Source organism: Diplodia corticola (assembly GCF_001883845.1).
Source record: "Diplodia corticola strain CBS 112549 chromosome Unknown scaffold11, whole genome shotgun sequence".
In the NCBI taxonomy this organism is placed as follows: Eukaryota; Fungi; Ascomycota; class Dothideomycetes; order Botryosphaeriales; family Botryosphaeriaceae; genus Diplodia; species Diplodia corticola.
Window position 1 is genome coordinate 29,355 of NW_017971490.1, and position 23,166 is coordinate 52,520.

Consider the following 23,166-nt stretch of genomic DNA (forward strand, 5'->3'; position numbering starts at 1 on the left):
ATCAATAACGGGCCGGTGTGTCGCATGGGTGGCTCGTGCACAAAACGTCCAACCGTCGTCCGTCGCACTCCATCATCCATCCACTCACTCACCTCTTCATCCAAGCGACGATGGCTTCATCATCACACCCTCTCCTGTTCACGAAAAGCTCCGGCTTGCCCCGGAGCTAGGTGTTGGCCATGAATTGTGATGCCTTGGACTAAGCCGAATCGAGCGGTGTTGCCTGACTGCGGCCTGCGCTAGCCAGAACGAGCAACGCCACGATCTGCACAGGCCTACCGCATTTCGATACTTAATGGACCAGCTGATGCCGCGTCAGTTACGCGTTCAGACCACCACAGACACCCAAAATGTCGTTTACTTCTACATCTCTGTTCGATACTACCCCCATGAGGGGCCTCTCGGGTATGCTTTACAAGTGGCTCCCCAAGGACGATACCTCGAATGCCCCAGCCGTCCCTGCCGCATCCGTTGCCTCTACCCCGAGGACAACCTTGGGAAAGCGGAAGAGAGATGCACCCACCCAGCCGAGGCAGACACCCGTCCAGCCAAATCCGGCACCGGCCGAGCCAAGGTCGTATGGCATGCGTAACAGGCCAGCCAAGTCGTATGCCGAAATCGACTCTGACGACGAACTCATCGACGAGTCTGACCCCGGCTCCGATTCTGACTCCGACTATGATACTGCTCCTCGAAAGGTAGAAGCCCCATCTTCGAACACCGCTACCCATTTACCCCAAAGCTCACACCCCACCAGAAGCCACAGAAGCCCAAAACCAAGCCTCTCCCCAAACACCTCATCTTCCCCTTCATGCGCCTCCCCCGGGAGCTCCGCGACATGATCTACGCCCACGCCCTCACCGACCCCATCGGCGCCCTCTACATCGAAGAGCGCTTCCACCGCTACCGCCGCAAAGCCGCCCGCGTCGACGCCGGCCCGCAATCCTACCTCGCCAACTACTCGCACTGGACCGAGCAGAACCCCGCCCAAGCCATGGCCCGCTGGCCCATCGCCGAGGGCTACTACGCGCCGAACGCCAAACGCCCAAAACCGCACCGCGCCACCCTCTCCCCCTCCCTCCTCGCCGTCTCCCGCCGCATCAACGCAGAGGCGACGAGCGTCCTGTACAGCCAGCCCCTCGTCTTCGCCGACGCCGGCGCCCTGCACGCCTTCCTCGCACCGCTGCCCGTCGCCCCCGCGAGGGAGGCTCTGCGGGACGTCACGGTGCTGGGCGTCCGCGGCTCTTGGGAACGCAGCATGCGCGCGGCGTTCGACGTCGCGGCGTTGACGCTGCTGGCCGAGGGCGCGACGAATCTGAATGTGCTGAGGTACCATGATGAGGGTTTCCGCGACGAGCCGAGTGCGGACGAGGGCCCGCGTCGCGCGGCGAGGAGGTTTTATCGTCGCGCTCTTCATTGGCTGGATGTCGTTGCGCGGGAGAGGGGCGTGGATGAGGCGGTGGGGGTGGTGCAGGTCATCTGTTTGAATAATGAGGTTTGGGGAAGGGATGATCCGGACGTGATGATAGGGGAGTATTGGGACGAGTTGAAGAGGTTGGTGGTGAGGGGGATGAAACCGAGGCGGCGGGGTGTGGGAAGGGGCTATTAGGAGCGGGGCAAAGCATTGTAAAGGAGTTGAGGATGGTGAGGCGTTGCGGGTACCACTTTGTCGCTCGTTGTTCTGTTGTATTTGGGTTTGGGCGGGCTGGCCATTTGGGTATACTGTTGGAGCTGAAATCGTACTGAAGCATGTGTTCACGGTTCCAATATTTGTGTTCTCCTTAGGTGCTGCTATTGTTGACGGTGTCCACAAATTTGACCCCCCCTGGGAAAGCTACTTTTTCTCCGTCGCTCACCTCAGATTTATATATAAAATGGTACGCAAACTCTGAGAACTCACTGGCATCCCATACCTATTACCACCTATCGGCTCACCGCCCACCAGCCTCGCCGCCTACTAGCTTTGCCTCGCCGCCTAGCGCGGCGAAATGGTGGGTGGTAATATAGGTATTTTGGGGGCTGAAATGCAATTGGTCGACGGTATAAGCTCGCGCCTCTTACAGGGCTGTGCATCGGCTAGTCGGACAAGGCTACGATACCATTGGAAATTCCACCCGTCTTTTGAGAGCGCCATGTTCTATTTCGAGCCTCTCAGCCTTGTCCTTGGTTCCACTTGCGGGGAGCAAGATGGAGCCGACACAACGCAGCGGATGCGTACAACTCGTTGACTGGTTACCCGAGGGCTGGAATCTTAGGACCTTCCGCTTGAATTTCTCTTTGTGTTACATCCCCTCGCATGTAAGAATAGGCAGCAGATCGGGGTGCCCGGGCCCCGAGCTTGGCTCGCATACTGCCGAGCGTCAGCAGGACTGATATAACGCTTCGCGCCGCCCCGCACAGCCGTTGCGGAAGACCAATCCTGATATTGGTCTCCCAAGGCCACCAGCACCCGCCCAAAACCGTGCCGTGGTGGATGCAGCAACAATGGGATCATTACACCCAAATCACGAACTGGAAGGCCTAGCCAGCCAGAGCCGACAGCAAAGCGCCACACCTTGTCACGACAATTCGGCCCCGGAGATCAGTAGATCAAGCAGTCCTGTCTCTGGATGGTTCGGCAGAGGTCACGCGCAGCCTCAGGATGATCCTCCTTCGTTCCACGAAAGCACGAACGCTCTCAACCCAGCAACAAAATCTCACTTCATCGAAGATGCAACCCAGCTCCAGCCAACTGATAGCCGTACATCGAGGACAGCATCATGGAGAATCCACTGGAGATCACCGACGCTCATGATGTTTTTCCTCATCGCTGGCATAGCATTTGCTTTGGGGCACCACTTTCATTATCAGTCTTTGGACGGTACCACCGTTTCCACAGAGACTAGTCAGCAATGGGCCATCAGAATTGGAACTGGCCTTGCCTTCCTGTGCAAAACATCTTTAGCCGCCTCGGTTGGCGTAGCATATACACAGCGGTTATGGGTAACGGTGAAGAAGAGAGTGCTGAGCCTGCAGAACTTGGACGATGCCTTCTCTCTTACAACAGACCCCTTTTCGTTCTTCAGCTCACGGGTGCTGATCAGCGCTAAGCTGCTATGCCTGCTTGCGGCGTGCATGTGGTAAGTTTTCCAGAACATGTTGACGCATCTCATCGTTAATCTCCCTCAGGTGCATCCCCATCGTTGCCACGATAACTCCAGCAACTCTGTCAGTCCGGGCTGGTCTATCCAATGACACTTCTTCAATGAGGGTCCCTCGTCCCTCATACGGCAACGAAATTTGGGGTATCACATGGGTCAATTTTGAAGGTGTAGGCCGGATCGAGTCGCCTTCAGCCGCCGTCAATCGTCTGATAGCCACGACGTCCTCGTCTATCGCCATCCTGCCTTTTACTGCTCCGTCTCCGAATTCTTCGTACACCCTAGACTTTTACGCACCGGCAATCAAGTGCGAAACCCTCTCCGCAGCAATTTCCAACAACACCATCAAACTGGACGACCCGACAACGCTAGAAAAAGCTTGGAACGAGTCCATGTACTCCGACATGAAAAAGTCCTCGACATTCGAGCAGCTCTATATCGGCAAGACAATGAGCGTCCTCGACACGTACTACATCCCCAACCACTTCTTCATCAACACCAACGGCGCCAGCGGCCGCAACTACTCGTGCCACATGTGGAACGCCTCCTACACCGTCGACTTCGTCAGCCTCTCCGGGACCCTCTCCTCCACCATCACGGACCTCTCCCCCGTCTCCCCCCTCGCCATCAACGGGTCCGGCGTCGCCACCGCCGACTACGCGCCCGGCGAAATCGCCTACTGGTCCCTCTACTCCGCCCTCTCCGACATCATCGTCACGAGCGTCTACTACGGCTCGACCTGCTCCCTCAACGGCGCCGACACGTCCATCTTCAAGTCAGGCATACCCGCATGCCCGGAGATCATGAACGACACGGTGGGCGGATGCAGCGGTAGCGGCGCGAGCAGCGGGTTCCAAAGCATCCTCTCGCCGTGGATGTGCCGCGGCGGGTCGGTGCCGCGCGCGGTCGAGGACCTCTCGCACAACGTCAGCCTCAGCCTCATGAGCTCCGCCCTATTCTCCAACGCCACCGACGCCGCCGTGACCGTGTCGCTGCCGCAAAACTACTACGCGTACAACCGGCGCAATCTGCTGTGTGCGTATCTCGCGGCTGTCGTGGCGGCGCTGGCGTGCGTGGCCGTCGGCGCGCATGCGTACGGCGTGAATGGGTATAGCGCCAGTCAGTCGTTTTCGAGTGTTTTGTTCACGACGAGGAATCCGGACTTGGATGCGTTGGCGCGGGGGCAGTGCTTGGGGGAGCAGCCGACGCCGGGGGAGGTGAAGGGGACGATGTTGAGGTATGGCGTGTTGAGGTCGGGGGGTGGAGGGGTGCCGCATGTGGCGTTTGGGCTGAGGGATACGGTCGGGCCGCTGAAGAAGGGCGAGCTGTGTTCGTGATTGTTCACGGTCTTGGTGAGCGAGCGTCGCTTTCGTGGGCGGCTTTGGTGTTGGGGAGCTGGTCGAGCTGTTCTTGTCCTTTGTGTACATGGTCGTTGACAATTGGTTTGCTGGGAGCGGCGCGGACGTCGGAACTTCCATCCTTGGCTCTTTTATCACTCGTGGTGAGGCGTGGCAAAGTACCTCTAGCGATGACCGAGGTCGCTTCCCGTAGTGAGGTGAATGTGTCCTCGTCAAGACCCAGTCACTCCCGTGCTCTCGAAATGTTTGTGCGGTTGCCGGTAGCGAGGCTCCCTGCAGTAGGCATCTCATCACATACAACGTGGAGGTTGTTAGCAATGTTGTTATGGAGTTGAAGCGCAGAGTAGAAAAGTTGCGAACGAGCAAGTAAGGCAGGCTTCTTATAGAAATTAAGTTCAAATCTCCCCTCGTTCTTAACATTTTTTGCCGCGTACAACCACTGTGGTTTTTCCCCTTTACGCTTTTCCGTTTGTTTATCCTTTTACATAGCACTCTGTCTATGTTATTTTTTGTTCTACCTTCGTTGCTCTAGCTAATCATGTAGTGCTGTTGTGCCCTCAAGAGCTTCATACGGCTCCCATCTTGGTTTTACGTACCCACGCCAACGTACAAGTAGCTGGCTTTGAAATCCGTGTTCGCAACGCACAATTCTTTCAATACTGATCTTCTCAGCCAAGTACTCCTCGTCATTCTCAATTGTTGTGATTGCCAGAAGTTGAGAGTCATCCGATCGTTGAGAAGGCAGCGGATCTGTGACAGCTGGATGGGAGACTCGGAGCTGAGTTCTTTGATGTCACGCGTCGCAGGGGTCGCAGGGAAGGGTGAGAGGTGGTGACCGTCGCTCACGAGGAACGGACTTGGGCCAATGCAGGCAGACGTACGCCCATTCAGCGAAAGCTCAAGAGCCGACGACGCTCTATCATAGAGGCAGGCCTTGTTTCATATAAAGAAAACTTACATGTGAGGTGCGTGGAAGCTACCAGCCCCACTCTTGAGGTTCAATAGTACGATGCATGTGAACTACCATACTTGTTGGCTTGATCTAGTGGACAATATAATTGATACGGCTCCTTCCAAGGTGAGTCTCCTCTCATTATGCTTCTCAGCCTCTCGCCTTCTTTTGTGTTCGACTGCGAGGACGGTGACTTGGGGTCCTTGGTTCATAGGCCACCGCACAAATTTCAACATCGAGCTTCGTCTGTGGACATGGAATAATTCAAATTAGTAACCCAAGAGCTATACTAGTAAAGCAGCATCTTAAATTCCAAACCATGAGCTCGGCCAAGCTTCAATTAACTATCCGAATCCGAGCCTATGTGTACCGGTTCGACGTGCGCATAAACGTAGCTCCAATCACCCTCGAAATACGTAGCCAAAATCGTCTCAACATTATCAATAAACTTTACTACGTGGAGTTCTAAGGTTTCAGTATCCCTGTCGCCCTCTGACCGTTCGTTGACGGCATTTCCCACCGGGTCTACGAAAAGTTGATATTCAGCCGAGGTCCACCGAAATTGAGTCCGTTCCACGCTTTAAATATAGCCTGTCGATTCCACTCGTAACGGTCGGGTCTCTGTTTGTATGAGGCTCTCATGTTAGGTGGTAGAGTGGTATTAGTGGAAAGATAGCACAGGTATCGTACTTTAAACCCTCAACCTTAAACGGGTCTTATATTGGAAGACTTAAAACTAGGGGTGAACTTTCTGCTATATTCTATAAATTATCTACCATGCTCTTGCAATTCTGCTAAGCGTCAGTGTGTGCTATCTCAACAGTAAGATGCTCCGCAGGAGACGTTCTAGGATTCTAAGGTCATTCTGAATGGTGGAAACTGTAAGGGAGCGTTTTTCATCATGCTAAAAAAAAACATCTGCAGCTTCAGAGTTCCCCTCAAGAGCCGAACAGCCAGCTCAACCACCGTGACTGTGGCGGATGGTGGGTTCGTGACAGTAGAGTAGACTCAGAAATCAAAAAGGAGAAGAAAACGGTTGATGCATAAATTGAGACGAAGCCATACTGGAACCACGGATGATAGAGGTAAAAGCCAACTTTCGGATGGGCGGAGAGGATGAAGTTTTTAGAATATTTATCATAACTCAAGACTATCCCGACTTTGTATACACAGTGGTCCGTTCAGTGGCGTTGAGTGGGGACGGAGTTCAAATGTTCAAACGCGTGCGCCAAGAAAAGGTTGAAAACCGCCCACATGGAAGACATAGGGTAAGTCGCCATGAGAATTGCTAGGCTTGTCCACCCATGCACTTTTCATATGAGTCTGAGTCTAAGACCAGATCTGTGTGCAGCACCTCTCGCAACGTGATGGTGCAGCCTTGGGCCTTTCCATCAGCGCTACCACTTGTGTGTTCTTCATCCGACGACACTTCCAAGTATCTGCACAGCAAGCTCCCGCACAAGAACAGCCGAAGCATAATACGCGCGGCAGGGACAGCAACACCGTGCACACAAAACTCAACTTGCGTCTCGCTAACCTGCACCGTCACCTGTGCGCGGATTAACGAACGGAATCGAGCGATTCTTGCCACAACGCCAGCCCGAAATTCGGGTTCGGCTGGTAGACAATCCAGCTTGGTGGAGACCACACTATCGAGCACAGTATTTTTGTACGTCACAAGATTTGTCAGAAAGCGTAACCGAAAGATGCTATCACACGCTTTCCCTTCTTGGCTAACGTGTCTAGAAACATCCACGTTCCCGGACCACCGTAATTGGAAGTTGGTTGGGCCCTAAGAGGCTGATATCGGATTGGTAGCGACATGATATGACAGGAACTAAGCTTGGAAACAATAGTGAGGCGTAGCCGAATCGGCAATTCCAGGTCGACAACCGAGGTGCAGGGTATGCTGCATGGTGGCGACAATTTTGTCTACCCCATTTATTATTCCCAGATGGCTTTATCTCGAAGGATCTGGAATAAATGTTCTGATTTGAACATTTCACAGTTGACGGAATGACATGGTCTCGAGTAGAAAAGTGGGCTGCTCTGTTTCTATGTTAATGAGACCGCTCAGCGACTGCCCCTGATCCAGAAACGCAATTCCGATTCAGTTTTTGATCCTGATGGATTCTGCATCGCATTTATTGCTGACGGAAGTATGCACACCATTCCGTCACAACATGGTAAAGAGCCGAGAATGCGACTTCATGCAGATGCAGCCCAAACAGTCACGGTGCATCCGAGTTCTACAGGGGAGCAGCAGCTATCATATGGCACTCCATCATTCGTCATGGATTCAATGTCGTCATCATTGAAGCCCAATAAGCAGACGCCAAAGTGGTGGACTGCTATTTGTGGCACATCCCCACCCGAAGGGAACCAACCAGTCCGTCAAGAGGATCAGTATCATGGACCACTGCCTGTGCCAGCACAGCGCCTTCCTATGTTCCAGCCCTAGTGGCACACACAGCTTACGGGACTGCACCCTACACTCGATGGGGCGCGTCGAGCTAACACGCACAGGACCGCTGCATCCAACACGGCGTCAACCCGAATATGGCCACGTCCGACCCATTGAAACCGTACATTTTCATGTCTGGAACCGTCAATGCTGGGTGACGGCCTGTATGGGCGAGGGCAGGATCCCAGCCTAATGCCGGCCAGCTGTGCGAAAAAGAAGATTGGGGGATCAGCGAATGCAGCTGCATCATCGCTGCAGCTCGCACACGGGCAATATCGACGCTATCATAGACACGAGATAGTGGGACGAGCCCACGGATGAAGTCATTGTCGAGAACTAAATCATAGGCTAGAGACGGAGCTAACGAGGAAGTGGGTGGATACATAAATTGTGTTGCTCGCGAGACCGAAGGCATATACTCTGGATTCATGCTGCACTGGCCAATACCCTGTAGAACAGTAATCTCTGTTATCCATAGAGTGTGGCTTCATGCTTCACGAAAGACTGATATGAGATAGCATTGCACGGAAAGTCAGTCTATTGTATCTATGTCTGAAGGTTGCGCCGCTGATTGATTCCCATGTAGCCATCCACAGCCCTCATGCTTTGTCCAGTAAGAAGCCATTACCCTGAAGCTTTTGGAATACCCGAAGGGGGTCGTAGCGCTGACTGAGTTCACGCAATTTCTCCAGGTTCGCAGAACCGTAGCTGGCCAACGGACTCTGGTCCCAAGTGGCATCGTTAAGGAAGACGAAGTCGAGCAGGAGCCCCTTGCGGCGGGCAATATCACGCATCGCGCCGCCGCTCCTATGCACGGCTTCGTGAGCAAGGGCATCGGCGCTGTCGTCCTGCCACTGGATGACCGAAGTGAACCCTGCGACCGGAGTCAGTATTTTCGACTCGATCGAGACACAGTTGAAGCAAGAACTTACACTGCTGGCTCTCAGGCGACAGGTTCAGTGGGTTGCTTTTGCGGTTTGTTATCTTGACCGTAGAAGAGGTCACGGGCTGGATGCCGAACGTCATCATGCAGTCGAATTTGGACATCATCTCCTGCGAGATGTCCAACCACGCCTCGTACGCCTCCTCATACAGCGAGAGGTCGGGCTTGGTCGAGACGGCGATGATGTCTCTCCTGCACAGCACTCGGTCAGACAAGGCAAGTTTCGAAGAGAGGAGGAGGGGACAACATACTTGAAGGCGGGTCTATCTCCCAAGACGGTCTCAAACGCCTTCGCAAGCGTGTAGGGGGTACCCAGCGAGGGCTCAATGAAGTGGCGCTCAAAAGGGATGTCGTAAAACATGCTGAAGACGTCGGGGCGCTCGACGGGCTCCGAGTAGATCCAGGCAACGATGGTGTGGTTGTTGGACAGACTGAAGGCGAACGACGACCGAGGGTCCTCCTCGGCAGCCTCCTGGTACTGGCGCACCGCCTTCAACAAGCGCCTGCTCTGCTCTGGACCGTAGATGCGCGACTCGTACCAGATGTGCTCCATCGGCAGCGTCTCGAGCTCGTACGCCGTGACGATTCCTGTCCGCAACCAACCGCAGTCATCAGCATCCGTCCATCCGTCTCGTCCACCATCCACCGCCACCACCACCAACAACAAAAAAAAGAAAAAACCCATAGCACTCACCAAAATTCGCCCCACCCCCCCTCAACCCCCAAAGCAACCCGCCCTCCCGCTCCCCGCCCTCCTCCTCCCCCCCCGCCCACACCACCCTCCCATCCCCCAACACCACCTCCGCCCCCCTCACCCGCCCACACGCCAACCCCCAACTCCCCGCAAAATTCGGGATCCCGCACCCGACCAACAACCCGCCCACCCCCACATCCGGCGTCCTCCCGCCCAACACCGTCCGCCCCGTCCCCTCCAGCGCCGCGTACACGTCCAACCACCTGTTCCCCGGGCCGACGGTGGCGGTGGAAGAGTCGGGGGAGAGGGAGATGGAGGTGAGGCGGGCGGTGGAGATGAGGATGCCGGGCGCGGCGATGGAGGCGAAGCCCGGGTTGGGGTTGTGGCCGCCGGAGCGGAGGGCGAAGGGGGTGTGGGTGCGGGAGAGGATGAGGGCGAGGGTGGAGGTTTGGGATGTGCTGAGGGGGGAGAGGATGCAGGTGGGGTGGAGGTGGCAGTCGGTGGACCTGTTTGGTGGGGTTGGTTAGTGGGGAGGAGGGAGAGAGCGAGAAAGGGGTTGGGGCCGGGAAGAGGGACGAGATTGGTGGAGGTGGATGGGTGGGTTGGTTGGTTGCTTGCTTACCAGTTGACCCGCACGTCGTCGTCGTAGAAGGGGCTTTCGGCGTCGCGGACCGTCAGCTCGGCGGGCTGCAGGGCCAGCCGCGCCAGAGCGCATGCTAGCTCGGCGCGCTCGTGGTCCGTGTTGCAGGGAGGCTCGCCATTCTCGTTGGAGCTCATGGGGGGACAGGCCGAAGCCGATTCGAGGAGGGTCGATATGTGCGTGGCCGCCTCGCACGGGACGTCTGAGAGGCCGACATCAGCCAGCAAGGTGGCAGTGCTATTGTTGATGGCACAGCCATCCTCAATGACGGCGCTTCCCTGGACGAGGACTTCTTGTTCAGAGCCCGAGGCTGCGCGGGTCCACGGCACCGCCAAAATGATGGCCAAGGCGGGATACAGAAGAGGGTGTCGAAACTGCATTGTATAAAAAAAAGCACGTGGATGCTGTCCTCGATAGGAAAAGGTCTTGGAGGGCAAGCGACATTGCATCTGCAGAGAGACACTAATAAAAAGGCCAATTGCTCTGCAGGAGCAAGAAGGATCGCGGAGCTGCTCCGACGGCCCCCACGGCCGGTCCGCAGCGCCAGCGGACTTCCCGATCGGGCCTGTCCGGCGCCGGGGATTCTTCCCCCCAGCCTTACGGAGGCTCGGACAGTGGCCGGACTCCCAGATGCACGATGACGGTGTTTTGGAAAACGATGCTTTTCGATTCTATTCCAAGGAGCTGCGTAATCCCAAACTCGCCCACCAACCAACCGCACGTTCCACAATCTTCTCACCCTACGTGTTCTCGTCTACATACTGTCCATTTCGAGCCGCTCGCTCTAGTCCATCATGACGGCCGCATCCGCCGCCGTCTTCTCTCCCTCCCTCCTCCGCATCTGCAGCCGCGCGGCGGGGTCGGGATAGATGTTCTCGTCGGCGCTCAGGTTCTTGGGCCTGCCCTGGCCGGCGGGGTACCTGAAGTCGAAGTTGAGCAGCAGGTGGGCGAGGATCATCTTGATCTCGTTGCTGGCGAAGAAGCGGCCGGGGCACGAGTACTTGCCGTGGCCAAAGTGCAGGCTGTTGGAGTCGGTCATGGCGAACTGGTGCTTGTTGGCGTTGTCGGGCGACGACTGCCGCAGCCGCGCGTACCGGAACCCGTCGAACGTGTCCGGGTCCGAGACGTGCTCCGGGTCGTGCATGACCGAGTCGGACGCCATGCTGAAATGCGTGCCCGCCGGCAGCTTGGTGCCGTCCGAGAGCGTGATGGGGCTGCGGACGATGCGGTTGAAGGCGACTGGGGAGGAAGTCAGCTCGGTCGTCTTGTTTTCGGAGGGGGGAGGGGGTCGACTTACGGAGACTGGGGGGGTTCTGGCGCTGCGACTCCTTGAGGAAGCTGTCGAGGTTGCGCATCTTGTTCAGGGTCGTCTTCTTCCAGCCGCCGTCCTCGTTGAGCACGCGGAGCGCCTCGTCGCGGATGGGCTCAAAGTACTCGGGGCGGGCGCAGAGGTCGTAGAGGGCGTGGGCGGCCGACATGGTGGTGGTGTGGATGGAGGCCAGGCTGAGGAGGAGCTGCCTGTGCGCGAGCTTGTCCGGCTGGCCGTCGTTGGCGTTGGCCGCGTCCATCATCCATTGCAGCAGGTCCTGCGGCTTCTGGTAGCCCTCGCCGGCCTCGGCCTGCAGGCGGCGCCGCTCGCGGACCTCGGGGCTGATGATGCGCTTGGCCGTCGCCAGGTTCGAGTGCACCCGCCAGTACGAAGGCAGGCCCGCGGCGATGAAGGGGTGGAGGAAAGCCGGGAACATGCGGAGCGTCATGACGGTGCGGAAGACGTTCTCGGTGTATTCGATGCTGGTCGCGAGCCATTCCTCGTTGCGGCACCCCTTCTCGCCCAGGAAGACGCGTGCCGAGATGCGGGCGACGATCTTGAGGAGGATGTCGTAGATCTGGACCTCAACCCACTTGTCTGCACACGGTTTCGTCAGCGTGAAGAGCGTCTGCAGCAGCCGGGGAAATGCGCACCCTTGCAGTCGGGCGTCTCCTTTTTCAGAGCAAAGTCGAGCTCGCTCTTGACGATGGGGACGGTCGAGCCAAGATTGGGCGTAAGCTTGGTCTGAAGGATCCTCGTGTGGAGGTCGCTCTCCAGCAGGATGAGCGTGGTCGAGTAGCGGCCGAGCAGATTCTTGATGTGGGCTCGGATGGCGCTGATCTTCTCGTCGGGGAGGTTGCGCAGCTCATCGACGAACTTGTTCGGGATGATGAGGATGTCGGCGTCGTTGCGGCGGATCTTGAACATGGTCGACTTGAACTGTGGCACAGCTTAGCTCGCCTCTCTGGCCGCAGCCGGGTCAGATCTCACCTTGGCGTAGCCTTCGCGGATCATGGGAGGGGCGCCACGGACGAAGCGGAGACCGACGACCCATCCCGGCTCGAAAGACCACTTGTGGCCGACGAAGGGAGCCTTGACGCCCAGCACTTTGTTTGCAACCAGCTTGACGATTTGGTAAAGCCAAACTCCGGTGACTGCAATAATGGCCCAGTCGCGGGGGCTGTACTGAGCTGCTTGGGCTTCAATCGAACGGGCAAAGCCAAGGCTCGCCGTGTCATTGGAAAGGGTAACGATGTGAGGATTCATTGTGACTGTGTGATCAAGTGGAAGCTGAGGTTTCGTTTGCTGTCTCATCGTCACTTGGATTCGAGCATTCGAGCTCCAATATAGGCTTAGAGATTTGGGCGTTTGCCTGGACGCACTCGGATTTCCACAAGCGGTTGACCGGAACTACCCGGGTCCCGTACAAGGACTACGCTTGGAGCAACACAGTCAAGTCGGAGCCTTGCATTCTTTTTGTCTAACGACTACGTAATCGCCACTCTCAGCACAGCGTCTCGGATAGAGCCCGTCCCGCGTCTGCTGACAGCGGAGCCCCCCATTACTCAGACTTGCCCGAGATGGATCGCCAGATGGCGTCCATGGCGGAGACGACCTTTTCGGGCAGCGGCCCCTTCTTCACGGCACTGACGTTCGAATCAAGCTGCGCCGGCTTGCTCGCACCGAGGATCACGCCGTCACTCGCACCGAGAGCCGAGTGGTAGAAGATCCAGCGCAGGCTGGCCTCGATTTTGGAAATGCCGAGGGCCTCGATGATGCTGTTGAGGCTCGCAATGGCATCGTGCATCTCCTTCTTGTCGTACTGCGCCTTGAAGAAGTTGCCCATGGCGTCGCCCTCGGCGAAGCGGGTGCCTTCTGTCTCGTTGGCCGTCAGCCGGCCGGTGAGGAAGCCGCCGGCGAGAGGGCTGCGGGCGGCTGAGTTAGCTGTGAAAGCCCGGGCCATGTTTCGGGTGCCTACCTGAAGGCATTAAAAGCAATGCCATGCTTCCGAAGCGTCGGGAACAGCGTGTCCTCGATACCGCGACAGACGAGGTTGTACTGGCCCTGGTATACGCTTGGTTTGACGTAGCCCTTACGGTCGCAGATCTCGATGAACTCGGATAGCATCTCAGGTGAGAAGTTGGAGACTCCGAGCTACAACGCGCGGTTTCTGTAAGTATATGACTGCTGGCTCTATGAGGGAGGGTGTCTACATGTTTGAAGTGGCCCTTCCGGTGCTGGTCATTCAGTCCGGCAGCCTGGTCTTCCAGCGGCGTCTGGGGATCGGGCATGTGGCAGTACAAGATGTTGAACTTCGCCTTTTGATACTATGTCAGCAGCAATCATGGGGCGGGAATGAAGGTCGACGGACATCTCCCATCTGCAGGCGGCTGTAGCTCTGCTGGACCGAGTCATCGATGGCCGCGGGCGTTAGGTTGCCAGAGCCGTCGCCAGAAGCCAGGACTTTGGTGTCAATGGTGAAGCCCTGGCGAGCGGCTGCAGCCTCGCCCAGAAGCCTCTCTGAGGTTCCCGGGCTGGTGGGGGGATAGCGGGCGGCCGTGTCAATCCTTTGGATGCCAAGCGACTTCAGCGTGGCGAGCAGGTCTGCAACGGCCTCGGGCGTCGTGTAGGCGCTGCCAATGGAGGCGCCGCCGAAGATGAGAGCAGGGTGAGGCTGGGAAGTCATGATGAATCAGGGTGTTGGAATTTGTTTGATGCAGCAAAGGAAGGGAGGGCAGCTTCGCGGGGCGATAAATAAGTAGCAGCAGACAAAGAGAGTGACGTAGCTACGTAGGCAAATCAGCAGTCGCAGCTGCCTGCAGGTGCTCAAGCTTCATTCAGCCCGACCCCGACCCCGGCCCCATGTCTCGGTCGCTTGGTAATGCCCCCCTTGAGTGCACTGCATAAGCACAGCCCTATCCGCCTCCCGGCCCCCACCCGCATCTTGCGTGCTTCCGAGCCGAGCAAAAAGCAATTAATGCATAAGCATCCACGTTCCACTCGACAAAATTGCCCTTGTCGGACACGCCGTTGTCCGCTTGTTTCCTATTCGATCCGTCCGCCAATCTGCAACCTTCCGACCCGGCGAACCTGTTCCTTGCCGCCATCCGCAACGGATCACACTGCTCTCCGAATCCTGCCATCCTGCCGCAACCATCAGGACGCCTTCGCAGCCGTCGTTTCTCTACGCGGTCGGAAAACAACCGCCTGCTCGCGACTCGGCCCGATCCCTTCTCCAGAAAACACATTCTCAGGACGCTCCGTCTGTCCGGCCGGGAAAGAGACGTCGTACTTGAGAAGGATGTTGGCGAGCACCGCTTTGATCTGCGCCGCCGCGAAGAACCGGCCGGGGCAGGCAAACTTGCCGTGCCCGAAAGGCAGACTGGTGGCTCCCGTGCTGGTGAATTGGTGCCGCTTGGCTTCGTCCTCCGACTGCATGCGCTTTCTGAAGAACCGGAACCCGTCGAACGAATCGGGGTTCATGTAGTAGCGCTCGTCCTGCGCAATCGAGTTGGTCGCCATGGTGATGAAGGACTTTGCCGGGATGACGGTGCCATCGGATAGACGTAGCGGTGACATGACCTTGCGGTTAAACGACACTGTTGTCCGTCAGCATATACACCCATTCCGAGAGGTGAATAGCGCATACGAAGACCGGGGTGGTTCACGCGCTGGGACTCCTTCATGAAGCTGTCAAGCCGCTTCATGTTGTTGATGGCCGAGAGAGTCCAGCCTTCCTTGCCGACTACCTCGCGGATTTCGTCGCGCAACGGCTCGATGTACTGCGGCATCGCGCACAAGTCGAAGAGCGCGTGCGTTGCGCTCATGGTGCTGGTGTGCACGGCTGCCAACGTCAAGAACAGCATCTTGCGCGTGAGCACCTTCGCGTCGCGGTCCGATCCTCGTGCCGAATCAGTCAGCCATTGGACCATGTCCAGAGACTTGTCCTCCCCAGACGATTGGAGTCGCTTCTCGAACAGCGGCACCAAGCATTTCTCCGCAGTTCGAATGTGGCGTTTGACCCGCGCCGTCGATGATAGGAACGGCGCGACGAAGGGACGGATGAAGGGCGGATAGGCTCTCAGCCCCGTTGAAACATGGAAAACGTCCAGTGTGTAGCCCGTAGCCGTGTTGAGCCACTCTTCGCTGCGGCTGACCGGGAGTCCAACCAGAACTCTGGAAGTGACTCCGGCGACGGTGCGTAGGATGCTTTCATAGCCCTTGAGAGAGACTTCTCCCTTTGCCTCTGGGATCGTCTTGGACAACCAAAAACATGCTTCTTCGTTGACGGGACCAACAAGCTTATCTGCAAGTCCATGTCAGCGTCAGACGTTCACCAAACCAACAACACGTTTGTGGCATACTGAGGTTCTGCGTCAACTGAACCTTGCAAACATCGTTTTGTAGGTGACTGGTAAGTATGATGTCCAGTGTCGAGTACTTCCCAAGATGTCTCTTTTGGCATATTAGTACACTTGCCCGCAGAGTACAGTTCGGGCGACGTACCTCGGTCATGCCAGCACGCACGCTCAAGACGCTCTCTGGAGCGGTGCGAATCTCATCCACGTATTTGTTGCTGAGGACGATGCGTTCCATGTCCGCCGTTTGCACCTTGAACATGCTGTCTTTGTACTATGCAGACTAAGCATCACTGACTTGCAGGGCTGCCTGCGCCACTAACCTTGTCATATCCACTTTGAATGATTTTTCCACCGTTGGCGAGGAAGTTACGCTTTGCGCGGGCAAGGCCAAACCATCCTGGTGCTGGTCCTGCCCGAGGGGTGGACTTGGTGTCTGGTGGTGGAGTAAACAGCCATGAGCAAAAGAGGAGAACTGCTGAGGATAGAATCGGCCAGGCTAGGAAGTGCATGGTGATCTCCTTCTCGTCTGTCTCCATCAATGCGCCGATCATGGTGTAGCAGGGAAGAGTTGTTGGTTCAGCGGGAAGAAGGGTGTTCTGAAGAGCGGGTTGCTCAACAGTCGCCGGGTAGTATCCTCGTGAATTCTCGGCGCCACCCCGAAGTGTGTGTCCGAGACAGCATCGGACAGGCCGGGCCCATGACCAAGTCGCACAGACTTGCCCGTCAGCACGGAGCACAACTCTGGCCATCCGGGAGACTCACCGGGGAGCCATTCGCTAACGAAGTTTGCTGCCCGGGTACGTACTCTTCAGTATTCCGGATCCCGTATCTCGCGCCGACGTGCTACCCGGAAGGCTCAAACGCGCCACCGATTGGGCCGAGAAGTCTTTTGCATTAACATCACGTACTTGTAGAGCGCGGCTGGCACACGCACATCCTCTACCGCAAACCCCCCAATCATGATTTCCAAAACCCCCGAAGCAAGCAGTACGGACATGTTGAGCCAGGAGGGCAGAGCCCTTCTCCACGACGCTCTCCATGGCTACGACGACCTCTACGGCGTTGGTTCCATGAGCAACGCAGTATACGACACTGCCTGGGTCTCCCTGGTCACCAAAACCGTCGATGGCGCCAAGCAGTGGCTTTTTCCCGAATGCTTCCACTTTCTGCTCCGCACCCAGCTTGACGATGGAGGCTGGGAGTCGTACGCATCCGAGGTTGACGGCATTCTCAACACGGCAGCATCCTTGATATCGTTGAAAAGGCACGCTGCCGAGCCCTTGCAGATTCAGGATGTTCCTTCGGGCGAGCTCGAAGGCCGGATAGCGAGAGCCACCGGGGCACTGGACTCGATGCTCGCCGCCTGGGACGTGTCTTCGGCGGCGCACGTCGGATTCGAGATCATTGTCCCCGCGCTTCTGGAAGAGCTTGAGCGAGAGGGTATTGCCTTCAACTTCAGAGGCCGAGAGACGCTGCTGAAGATCAACGCGGCAAAGCTCTCTCGCTTCAACCCCACGTTCCTTTACAGCACGCTCAAGACCACCGCTTTGCATTCTCTGGAGGCCTTCATCGGCAAGATCGACTTCGACAAGGTCTCCCATCACAAGGTCCACGGCGCCATGATGGCCTCCCCGTCGTCAACAGCAGCGTACTTGATGCATGCATCCGTATGGGACGACGCGGCCGAAGACTATCTCCGACACGTGGTCCGGAGAGCATCAAGCAACGGTGACGGTGGCGTTCCAAGCGCGTACCCATCCACCTACTTTGAACTGACTTGGGTAATTATTTCGGTTTGCCGACACGGTTGTTCATTGCTAACGTATTCCAGATCCTCTCAACCCTTCTCAAATCCGGATATACCGCAGCAGATCTGGACTCACGGGAGCTGGACAAAGCGAAGGAGATCCTGGCTCAGGTATTCGAGGATGAAGGCGGCATCATTGGTTTCGGTAGGACTCTCTCTGGCTTTCCTCCGTCTCTGCGATGCTGACGGATCAAGCGCCAAACACTGGAGCGGACGCAGATGACACGGCAAAGGGGCTCCTGACCCTGAAGATGCTGGATGTCAACATCAGTCCCAATCAGATGGTCCACCATTTCGAAGCGAAAGGCCACTTCCGCACGTATTCGTCCGAGAGAGATCCGAGCCTGAGCGCAAACTGCAACGTCCTGGTCGCATTGCTCCACATGGACGACGTGTCCCGCTACTCAGCCCAGATCTTGAAGTGCGTGCGATTCATCTGCGGCTGCTGGTGGGAAAGTGATGCCGCCATCACGGACAAATGGGTGAGTTTGGCTGCCCGTACCAGTCTGACCGAAGCTGACTGAAGTTTCCCAGAACCTCTGCTACCTCTATCCGTCCATGCTCATGGTTGAGGCGTTCGTGGACCTGCTGTCCCTCACTGACAAAGGGCAGCTTTCCGGTCTCCTGGACCAGGAAACCAAGTCGCGGCTGTCTGTTGCGCTGTGCCAGGCCACTCTGCGCATCATGCTCCAGCAACTGGACGACGGGTCCTGGGACGAATCGCCCGAGCAGACCTCGTACGCCATCCTCACTCTGGTCCAAGCCCGGCGAGTCGCCTTCTTCGAGCCCATCCAAACGGAGCTGGACTTGGCCATCGAGCGTGGCCGCGAATACATCAAGTTCGCCCAGGACGTGCCACCGCGAGCGCTCTGGATCGAAAAGGTCTCGTACACATCGCCACTGCTGTCCAAAGCCTACGAGCTCGCCGCGCTCAAAGCCTCCGCGCCGCAAACGGCCGCCACGACCGTCGGCCACGACCTGGCAAGCAGCAGCGCGGCAGCAAACGCGAAGCTGGACAAGTACGTCGACTTCTACCGGCGCACTCCTCTCTTCTCGGGGGTGCCGCGGTGGCAGCTGCGGGCGTCGGTGCTGGAAGCGTCGCTCTTCCTGCCGCTGCTGCGCGCGCGCCACCTCGACGTGTTCCCGCGCGACGGGCTGGAGGAGGAGCGCTACCTCGAGCTCATCCCCTTCACGTGGACCGGCTGCAACAACCGCGCGGGCACCTTCGCGTCGGCCTCGTTCCTGTACGACATGATGATCGTCTCGCTGCTTAACTACCAGGCGGACGAGTTCATGGAGGCTGCGGCCGCGCCGGCCTTTGCCGATGATTGGGACGAGCTGCGTCGACGGATCGAGGTCCTTTTCAACAACAACAACGCAGCAGCCGCGATGACGACGCCAAACGGCAACGGCCACCTCGGGACGACGACGACCAACGGCGACGACGACGTGCTCGGCCCGCTCGCCCGCTTCGTCTCCCACGTCCTCGCGCACCCGGCCGTCACGGCCGCCAGCCCCCACGACGCCGCGCAGGTCCGGCGCGAGCTGCGCACCTTCCTGCTCGCGCACGTCGCCCAAGCCGAAGACAACGCGCGCTTCGTCGCCGAGAAGTCGTCATCATCATCGTCCTCGCTGACGGCCCCATCATCCTCATCCTCATCCTCCTCGTCCCTCTCCGACAACGCTTCCGCCTCCTCCTCCTCCTTCACCTCCCCCACCGCCTCCTTCTTCACCTGGGTCCGCTCCACCTCCGCCGACCACACATCGTGCCCCTACTCGTTCGCCCTCGTCTGCGCCATGCTGGGTTCTGCTGCTGCTGCCGGCGGCAGCGGCAGCGGCGCCAAGAAGAACGACAACAACACCAGCAAAGACTGCTTCCCGCTCGTGTCGCAAAAATACTTCGCCAGCGACCTCTGCCGGCACCTCGCCACCATGTGCCGCATGTACAACGACTACGGCAGCGTGCGCCGGGACCGCCTCGAGGGCAACCTCAACTCGGTCGATTTCGCCGAGTTCGGGGCTGGGACGGGGAGCACGAGCGCGAAGGCGGGAGGGGAGCAGCAGAAGCAGCAGAGGGACGTCGCGGGTGATGATGATGATGATGATGAGGAGGAGGCCAAGAAGGCGCTGTTTGGCCTCGCCGAGTACGAGCGCGAGTGTTTGGGGACGGCGCTCGCGAGGCTGCAGCAGGCGGGCGGCGCTGGCGGTTCGGGCGGCGGGTGGCAGAGGAAGATGGCGGTGATGCGGTTGTTTTGCGATGTCACGGATTTGTATGGGCAGATTTATGTCGTGAGGGATATGGGGACGAGGATGGTGCAGCAGCAGGAGCAAGAGAACGGTGATGGTGCGTGAGCGAGTGGATGGGGAGCGTCAATTTGAAAAAGGCTGTTTTAGTTATCCTGAGTAGAGTAGAAACTATGCTGTTGCTTTTCCCATACGTTTTGTGTGTATGTGGTTCTGTAGACAGCGAGGTCTGAGAATGTCCGGTGTTGCTCTCGTCGGCATGTGCATGCACGTGTTCGTCATTCTGCACGATGCGGCTGCGTGCAGGGTACGAAAATAGACTCCCTGTCGTCCAGGCGAGATCTCATGTGCTACAGGATCTCACATGGATCATTTTCTCTATGAGGAAATTGCGTGTGCTTGTCGCATAACAATCAATCCTTGATCCAGATCCGCGTGCGACGAAAACGTGTGCCAGGAACACAAACCGTCCCTGACAGCGACCATCGTCAGCAACAACCAACAAGAACAAGGAAGAGAGAGTATATCGAAAAGTGAGACATCCGTACAGCGTGCAGACCTAGATCTTGTGAACCTCGGAGAGACGCGCGTACTTGGTCAACCGCCCTCCCGCTCGGAGGGCAAGGCGCAGATCTCGCCGCGTGATCCACCTCGATTCCGTCTCGATATCTACCCAATGTAGATAACAAAAGGGGTACCTGAAGATCTAGAAGCAGGCAAGATCCCGGACGTTCCCGTTCTTGCCTGATGCCGTAAATAGGAGCTCGGGGGGCCAAAAGGTTTCGCAGGATTCAGGACTCGATGGAAGTGGGGCGCAAACAAAGACGGCAACGCCGTAGCGACCACCACCCCATATCAGTCCGAATGGGCCAACAACTGATTACTGTGGCGCGCACGGGGTGGTCAGCCGCTAGGGCCTGACCCGAACCGAGTCGCGGTGTGTGGTGTGTGCCTCGCGGGAAGCCCAGCCGGCGATGGTGTCACGACATGCTCACCACCGAAATTTCGTCAGCCGCACAACGGTATGTTCCAGCTACTCCGTAAGAGTAGGAACAAAGCCCTGCCATGGTTGTGTATAAATTCCAGTCATCACGGCCGGAGAGTCCAGCATATCAGCATTCAACGACTGGCTTTTTCTGACCTCTGACATCATGCGCGGTACTACGACCGGAGGACTGACTGCCGCACTGCTGGCGACAGCGGCTGTCGCGACGCCTCAGCTATACGGAGCCGCCGGTGGAGACGACGACCTGACGCAGTTCGTGTCCGACTTGGACCTGTCCTCGGCCGTGGCGCAAAACGTCACTGCGACGCTGAAGGCCGCCGGCAACAGCTCCCTGACGGACGTGGAGAAGGCGTCGCTGGCGTGCTACGTCAGCAGCGCTGCTTTTGGCGGCGAATACCTGGATGCTTCGTCGGCCAACTACACGGACCGGGTTGATGTCAACTGGTAAGTGGCTCTCGGCGGAACCATCCATGTTGTTTTGGGACTTGCTGACGGAGTGGTTGAACAGGTCGGAAGCCTGTTGGCAAGAATCCCGGTGCATAATCGAGCCCAGCTCCACCAAGGACGTCTCTCGCGCCATCCGCATCGTGGGGTACCTCGAAAGCAAGTTCGCCGTGCGCAGCGGTGGCCACAATCCCAATGTTGGCTTCGCCAGCGTCGACGAGCATGGCGTGCTGATCGACATGGTTAACCTCAATGAGATTACGTTGAACGACGACCAGTCAGTCGTCAGCGTGGGCCCGGGGAACCGATTCGGCGCCGTGTACGAGAAGCTCAACTCCTCTGGGCTTAGCATTGTTGGCGGTCGCATTACGGATGTGGGCGTTGGAGGCTACATGCTGGGAGGTAGGATCCATGATCGAATCTCTGTACGGATGACTGGGTGCTGACAGTTCAGGCGGAATGGCCTTCTTCTCCAGCCAGTACGGCATGGCCGCAGACAACATCAAGAGCTTCGAGGTAGCATCCTTCCGCCGGTTTGTCCGACCGAAAGCTGACTCCGATGTAGGTCGTGCTGGCGAACTCGTCCATAGTCGAAGCGAACGCAGAGTCGAACTCGGATCTTTACTGGGCCTTGAAGGGGGGCGGGCCGAATTTCGGTATGCGACTTCCATCGTGGCAAGATATGCAAGTTGGAAGGGAAATCTGACGTTGTTCCCATAGGCGTCGTCACCAAGTTCGACGTAAACACCATCCCAAGCGCCGACTGCTGGTTTGAGGGAAGAGTCTATGCCCCCAACCAGACTGAAAAGCTGTTCGAAGCGGTGATCAAGTACTCGGCCGCAGCAGAGAACGACACAAGCGCCGGGCTCGTGTTCAACGTCTCTCCCGACGGGACCATCCTGGGATTCGTGTACGGCAAGCCGGTGGAAAAGCCCGACGTGTACAGCATGTTCTACGACATCCCCTACACGCAGAATTACATCAACTCGACTCTGGGCAATACGTACGAGTTGGCCCTCGCATTCGCGGATGTGACGGACCTCAGCCCCGCAAGGTAAGGACTTCTCCTCATCACCGTCTCTCCTCCGTCCGCATCTGACAAAGAAAACTTAGGAGGCAAATCGTGTCGATTGCGCACAAGTACAGTCTTGAATCGTATAAGGAAAGCTACGCGACGTACCTGAACCTTTCCTCGCAAGTCACCAGCGACTTCAACGGAAGCCTGGCCTACGGTGTCCAGCCTTTCACCAGTGCTGCCGTGAAGCAAAGCCAGCAACGAGGCGGCAATCCGCTCAACTTGACCGACGTGTCCCAAGACTGTAAGTGTGCAGCGCGACGGTTGGTCCGAAAGCGTGAGAAATGCTGACGCACCCGAACAGGGTTTACGGCGACGATTCAGTGGGAGGATGCGGGAGATGATGAGGCGGCGCTGAACGCCATCCAGGCTCTGGGTGAGAGCGTCCGAGTGACCTCGGAGCAGCACGGCGCCGGCTTACCGCTGCGCTTTATGAACGACGCCAACCTTGAACAAAACGTGCTCGGAAGCTACGGAGCCGGAAACCTCGCTCGGCTTCGGGACATCAGCGAGAAGTACGACCCGCAGCAGCTGTTTCAGACGCTGCAGAACAACGGATACTTGCTGTCCAAGGCTTGAACGGATTAGAAATGCGCTTATAGACTAGATCAGCGACGTAGAGGGCGGTGCCTTACCTGTGCAATGTTACTATTTTTTGAGCCTTATGACGCGCGTGTGCAATGCAATTGCCTATTCCGGCATGTTGGTGCAACACCTGTTCAGCCCGGC

At 57.4% G+C, this 23,166-nt stretch overlaps 7 protein-coding genes across 7 annotated transcripts; 3 read left to right on the forward strand and 4 right to left on the reverse strand.

The window, feature by feature from the left end:
- Nucleotides 1-350: 350 nt before the first annotated feature.
- Nucleotides 351-4,477, forward strand: BKCO1_1100011 (formylmethionine deformylase-like protein; the record flags this gene model as incomplete). Its single annotated transcript, XM_020270289.1, has 4 exons — nucleotides 351-698; nucleotides 758-1,554; nucleotides 2,439-3,119; nucleotides 3,169-4,477. The coding sequence occupies 4 exons, from the start codon at nucleotides 351-353 to the stop codon at nucleotides 4,475-4,477; spliced, it is 3,135 nt and encodes a 1,044-aa protein (XP_020132710.1).
- Nucleotides 4,478-8,513: 4,036 nt separating this feature from the next.
- Nucleotides 8,514-10,571, reverse strand: BKCO1_1100012 (fad linked oxidase-like protein; the record flags this gene model as incomplete). Its single annotated transcript, XM_020270300.1, has 5 exons — nucleotides 8,514-8,788; nucleotides 8,847-9,049; nucleotides 9,109-9,445; nucleotides 9,552-10,057; nucleotides 10,174-10,571. 5 exons carry the CDS (start codon nucleotides 10,569-10,571, stop codon nucleotides 8,514-8,516), a joined length of 1,719 nt encoding a protein of 572 aa, XP_020132707.1.
- Nucleotides 10,572-10,975: 404 nt separating this feature from the next.
- On the reverse strand, nucleotides 10,976-12,766 carry BKCO1_1100013 (cytochrome p450 monooxygenase; the record flags this gene model as incomplete). The annotated part of the gene is made up of 4 exons (XM_020270311.1): nucleotides 10,976-11,430; nucleotides 11,489-12,097; nucleotides 12,154-12,439; nucleotides 12,491-12,766. The coding sequence occupies 4 exons, from the start codon at nucleotides 12,764-12,766 to the stop codon at nucleotides 10,976-10,978; spliced, it is 1,626 nt and encodes a 541-aa protein (XP_020132708.1).
- A 295-nt stretch (nucleotides 12,767-13,061) lies between these two features.
- On the reverse strand, nucleotides 13,062-14,186 carry BKCO1_1100014 (aldehyde reductase; the record flags this gene model as incomplete). Its single annotated transcript, XM_020270322.1, has 4 exons — nucleotides 13,062-13,425; nucleotides 13,479-13,654; nucleotides 13,714-13,818; nucleotides 13,872-14,186. 4 exons carry the CDS (start codon nucleotides 14,184-14,186, stop codon nucleotides 13,062-13,064), a joined length of 960 nt encoding a protein of 319 aa, XP_020132705.1.
- Nucleotides 14,187-14,656: 470 nt separating this feature from the next.
- BKCO1_1100015 (cytochrome p450) lies at nucleotides 14,657-16,412 on the reverse strand (the record flags this gene model as incomplete). The annotated part of the gene is made up of 5 exons (XM_020270333.1): nucleotides 14,657-15,099; nucleotides 15,150-15,806; nucleotides 15,865-15,955; nucleotides 16,007-16,132; nucleotides 16,182-16,412. 5 exons carry the CDS (start codon nucleotides 16,410-16,412, stop codon nucleotides 14,657-14,659), a joined length of 1,548 nt encoding a protein of 515 aa, XP_020132706.1.
- A 408-nt stretch (nucleotides 16,413-16,820) lies between these two features.
- Nucleotides 16,821-20,020, forward strand: BKCO1_1100016 (ent-kaurene synthase; the record flags this gene model as incomplete). The annotated part of the gene is made up of 4 exons (XM_020270344.1): nucleotides 16,821-17,642; nucleotides 17,693-17,813; nucleotides 17,864-18,150; nucleotides 18,203-20,020. 4 exons carry the CDS (start codon nucleotides 16,821-16,823, stop codon nucleotides 20,018-20,020), a joined length of 3,048 nt encoding a protein of 1,015 aa, XP_020132703.1.
- Nucleotides 20,021-21,063: 1,043 nt separating this feature from the next.
- On the forward strand, nucleotides 21,064-23,016 carry BKCO1_1100017 (fad linked oxidase-like protein; the record flags this gene model as incomplete). Its single annotated transcript, XM_020270355.1, has 7 exons — nucleotides 21,064-21,362; nucleotides 21,427-21,764; nucleotides 21,817-21,878; nucleotides 21,928-22,018; nucleotides 22,083-22,416; nucleotides 22,476-22,681; nucleotides 22,742-23,016. 7 exons carry the CDS (start codon nucleotides 21,064-21,066, stop codon nucleotides 23,014-23,016), a joined length of 1,605 nt encoding a protein of 534 aa, XP_020132704.1.
- Between the last annotated feature and the right edge of the window lie 150 nt (nucleotides 23,017-23,166).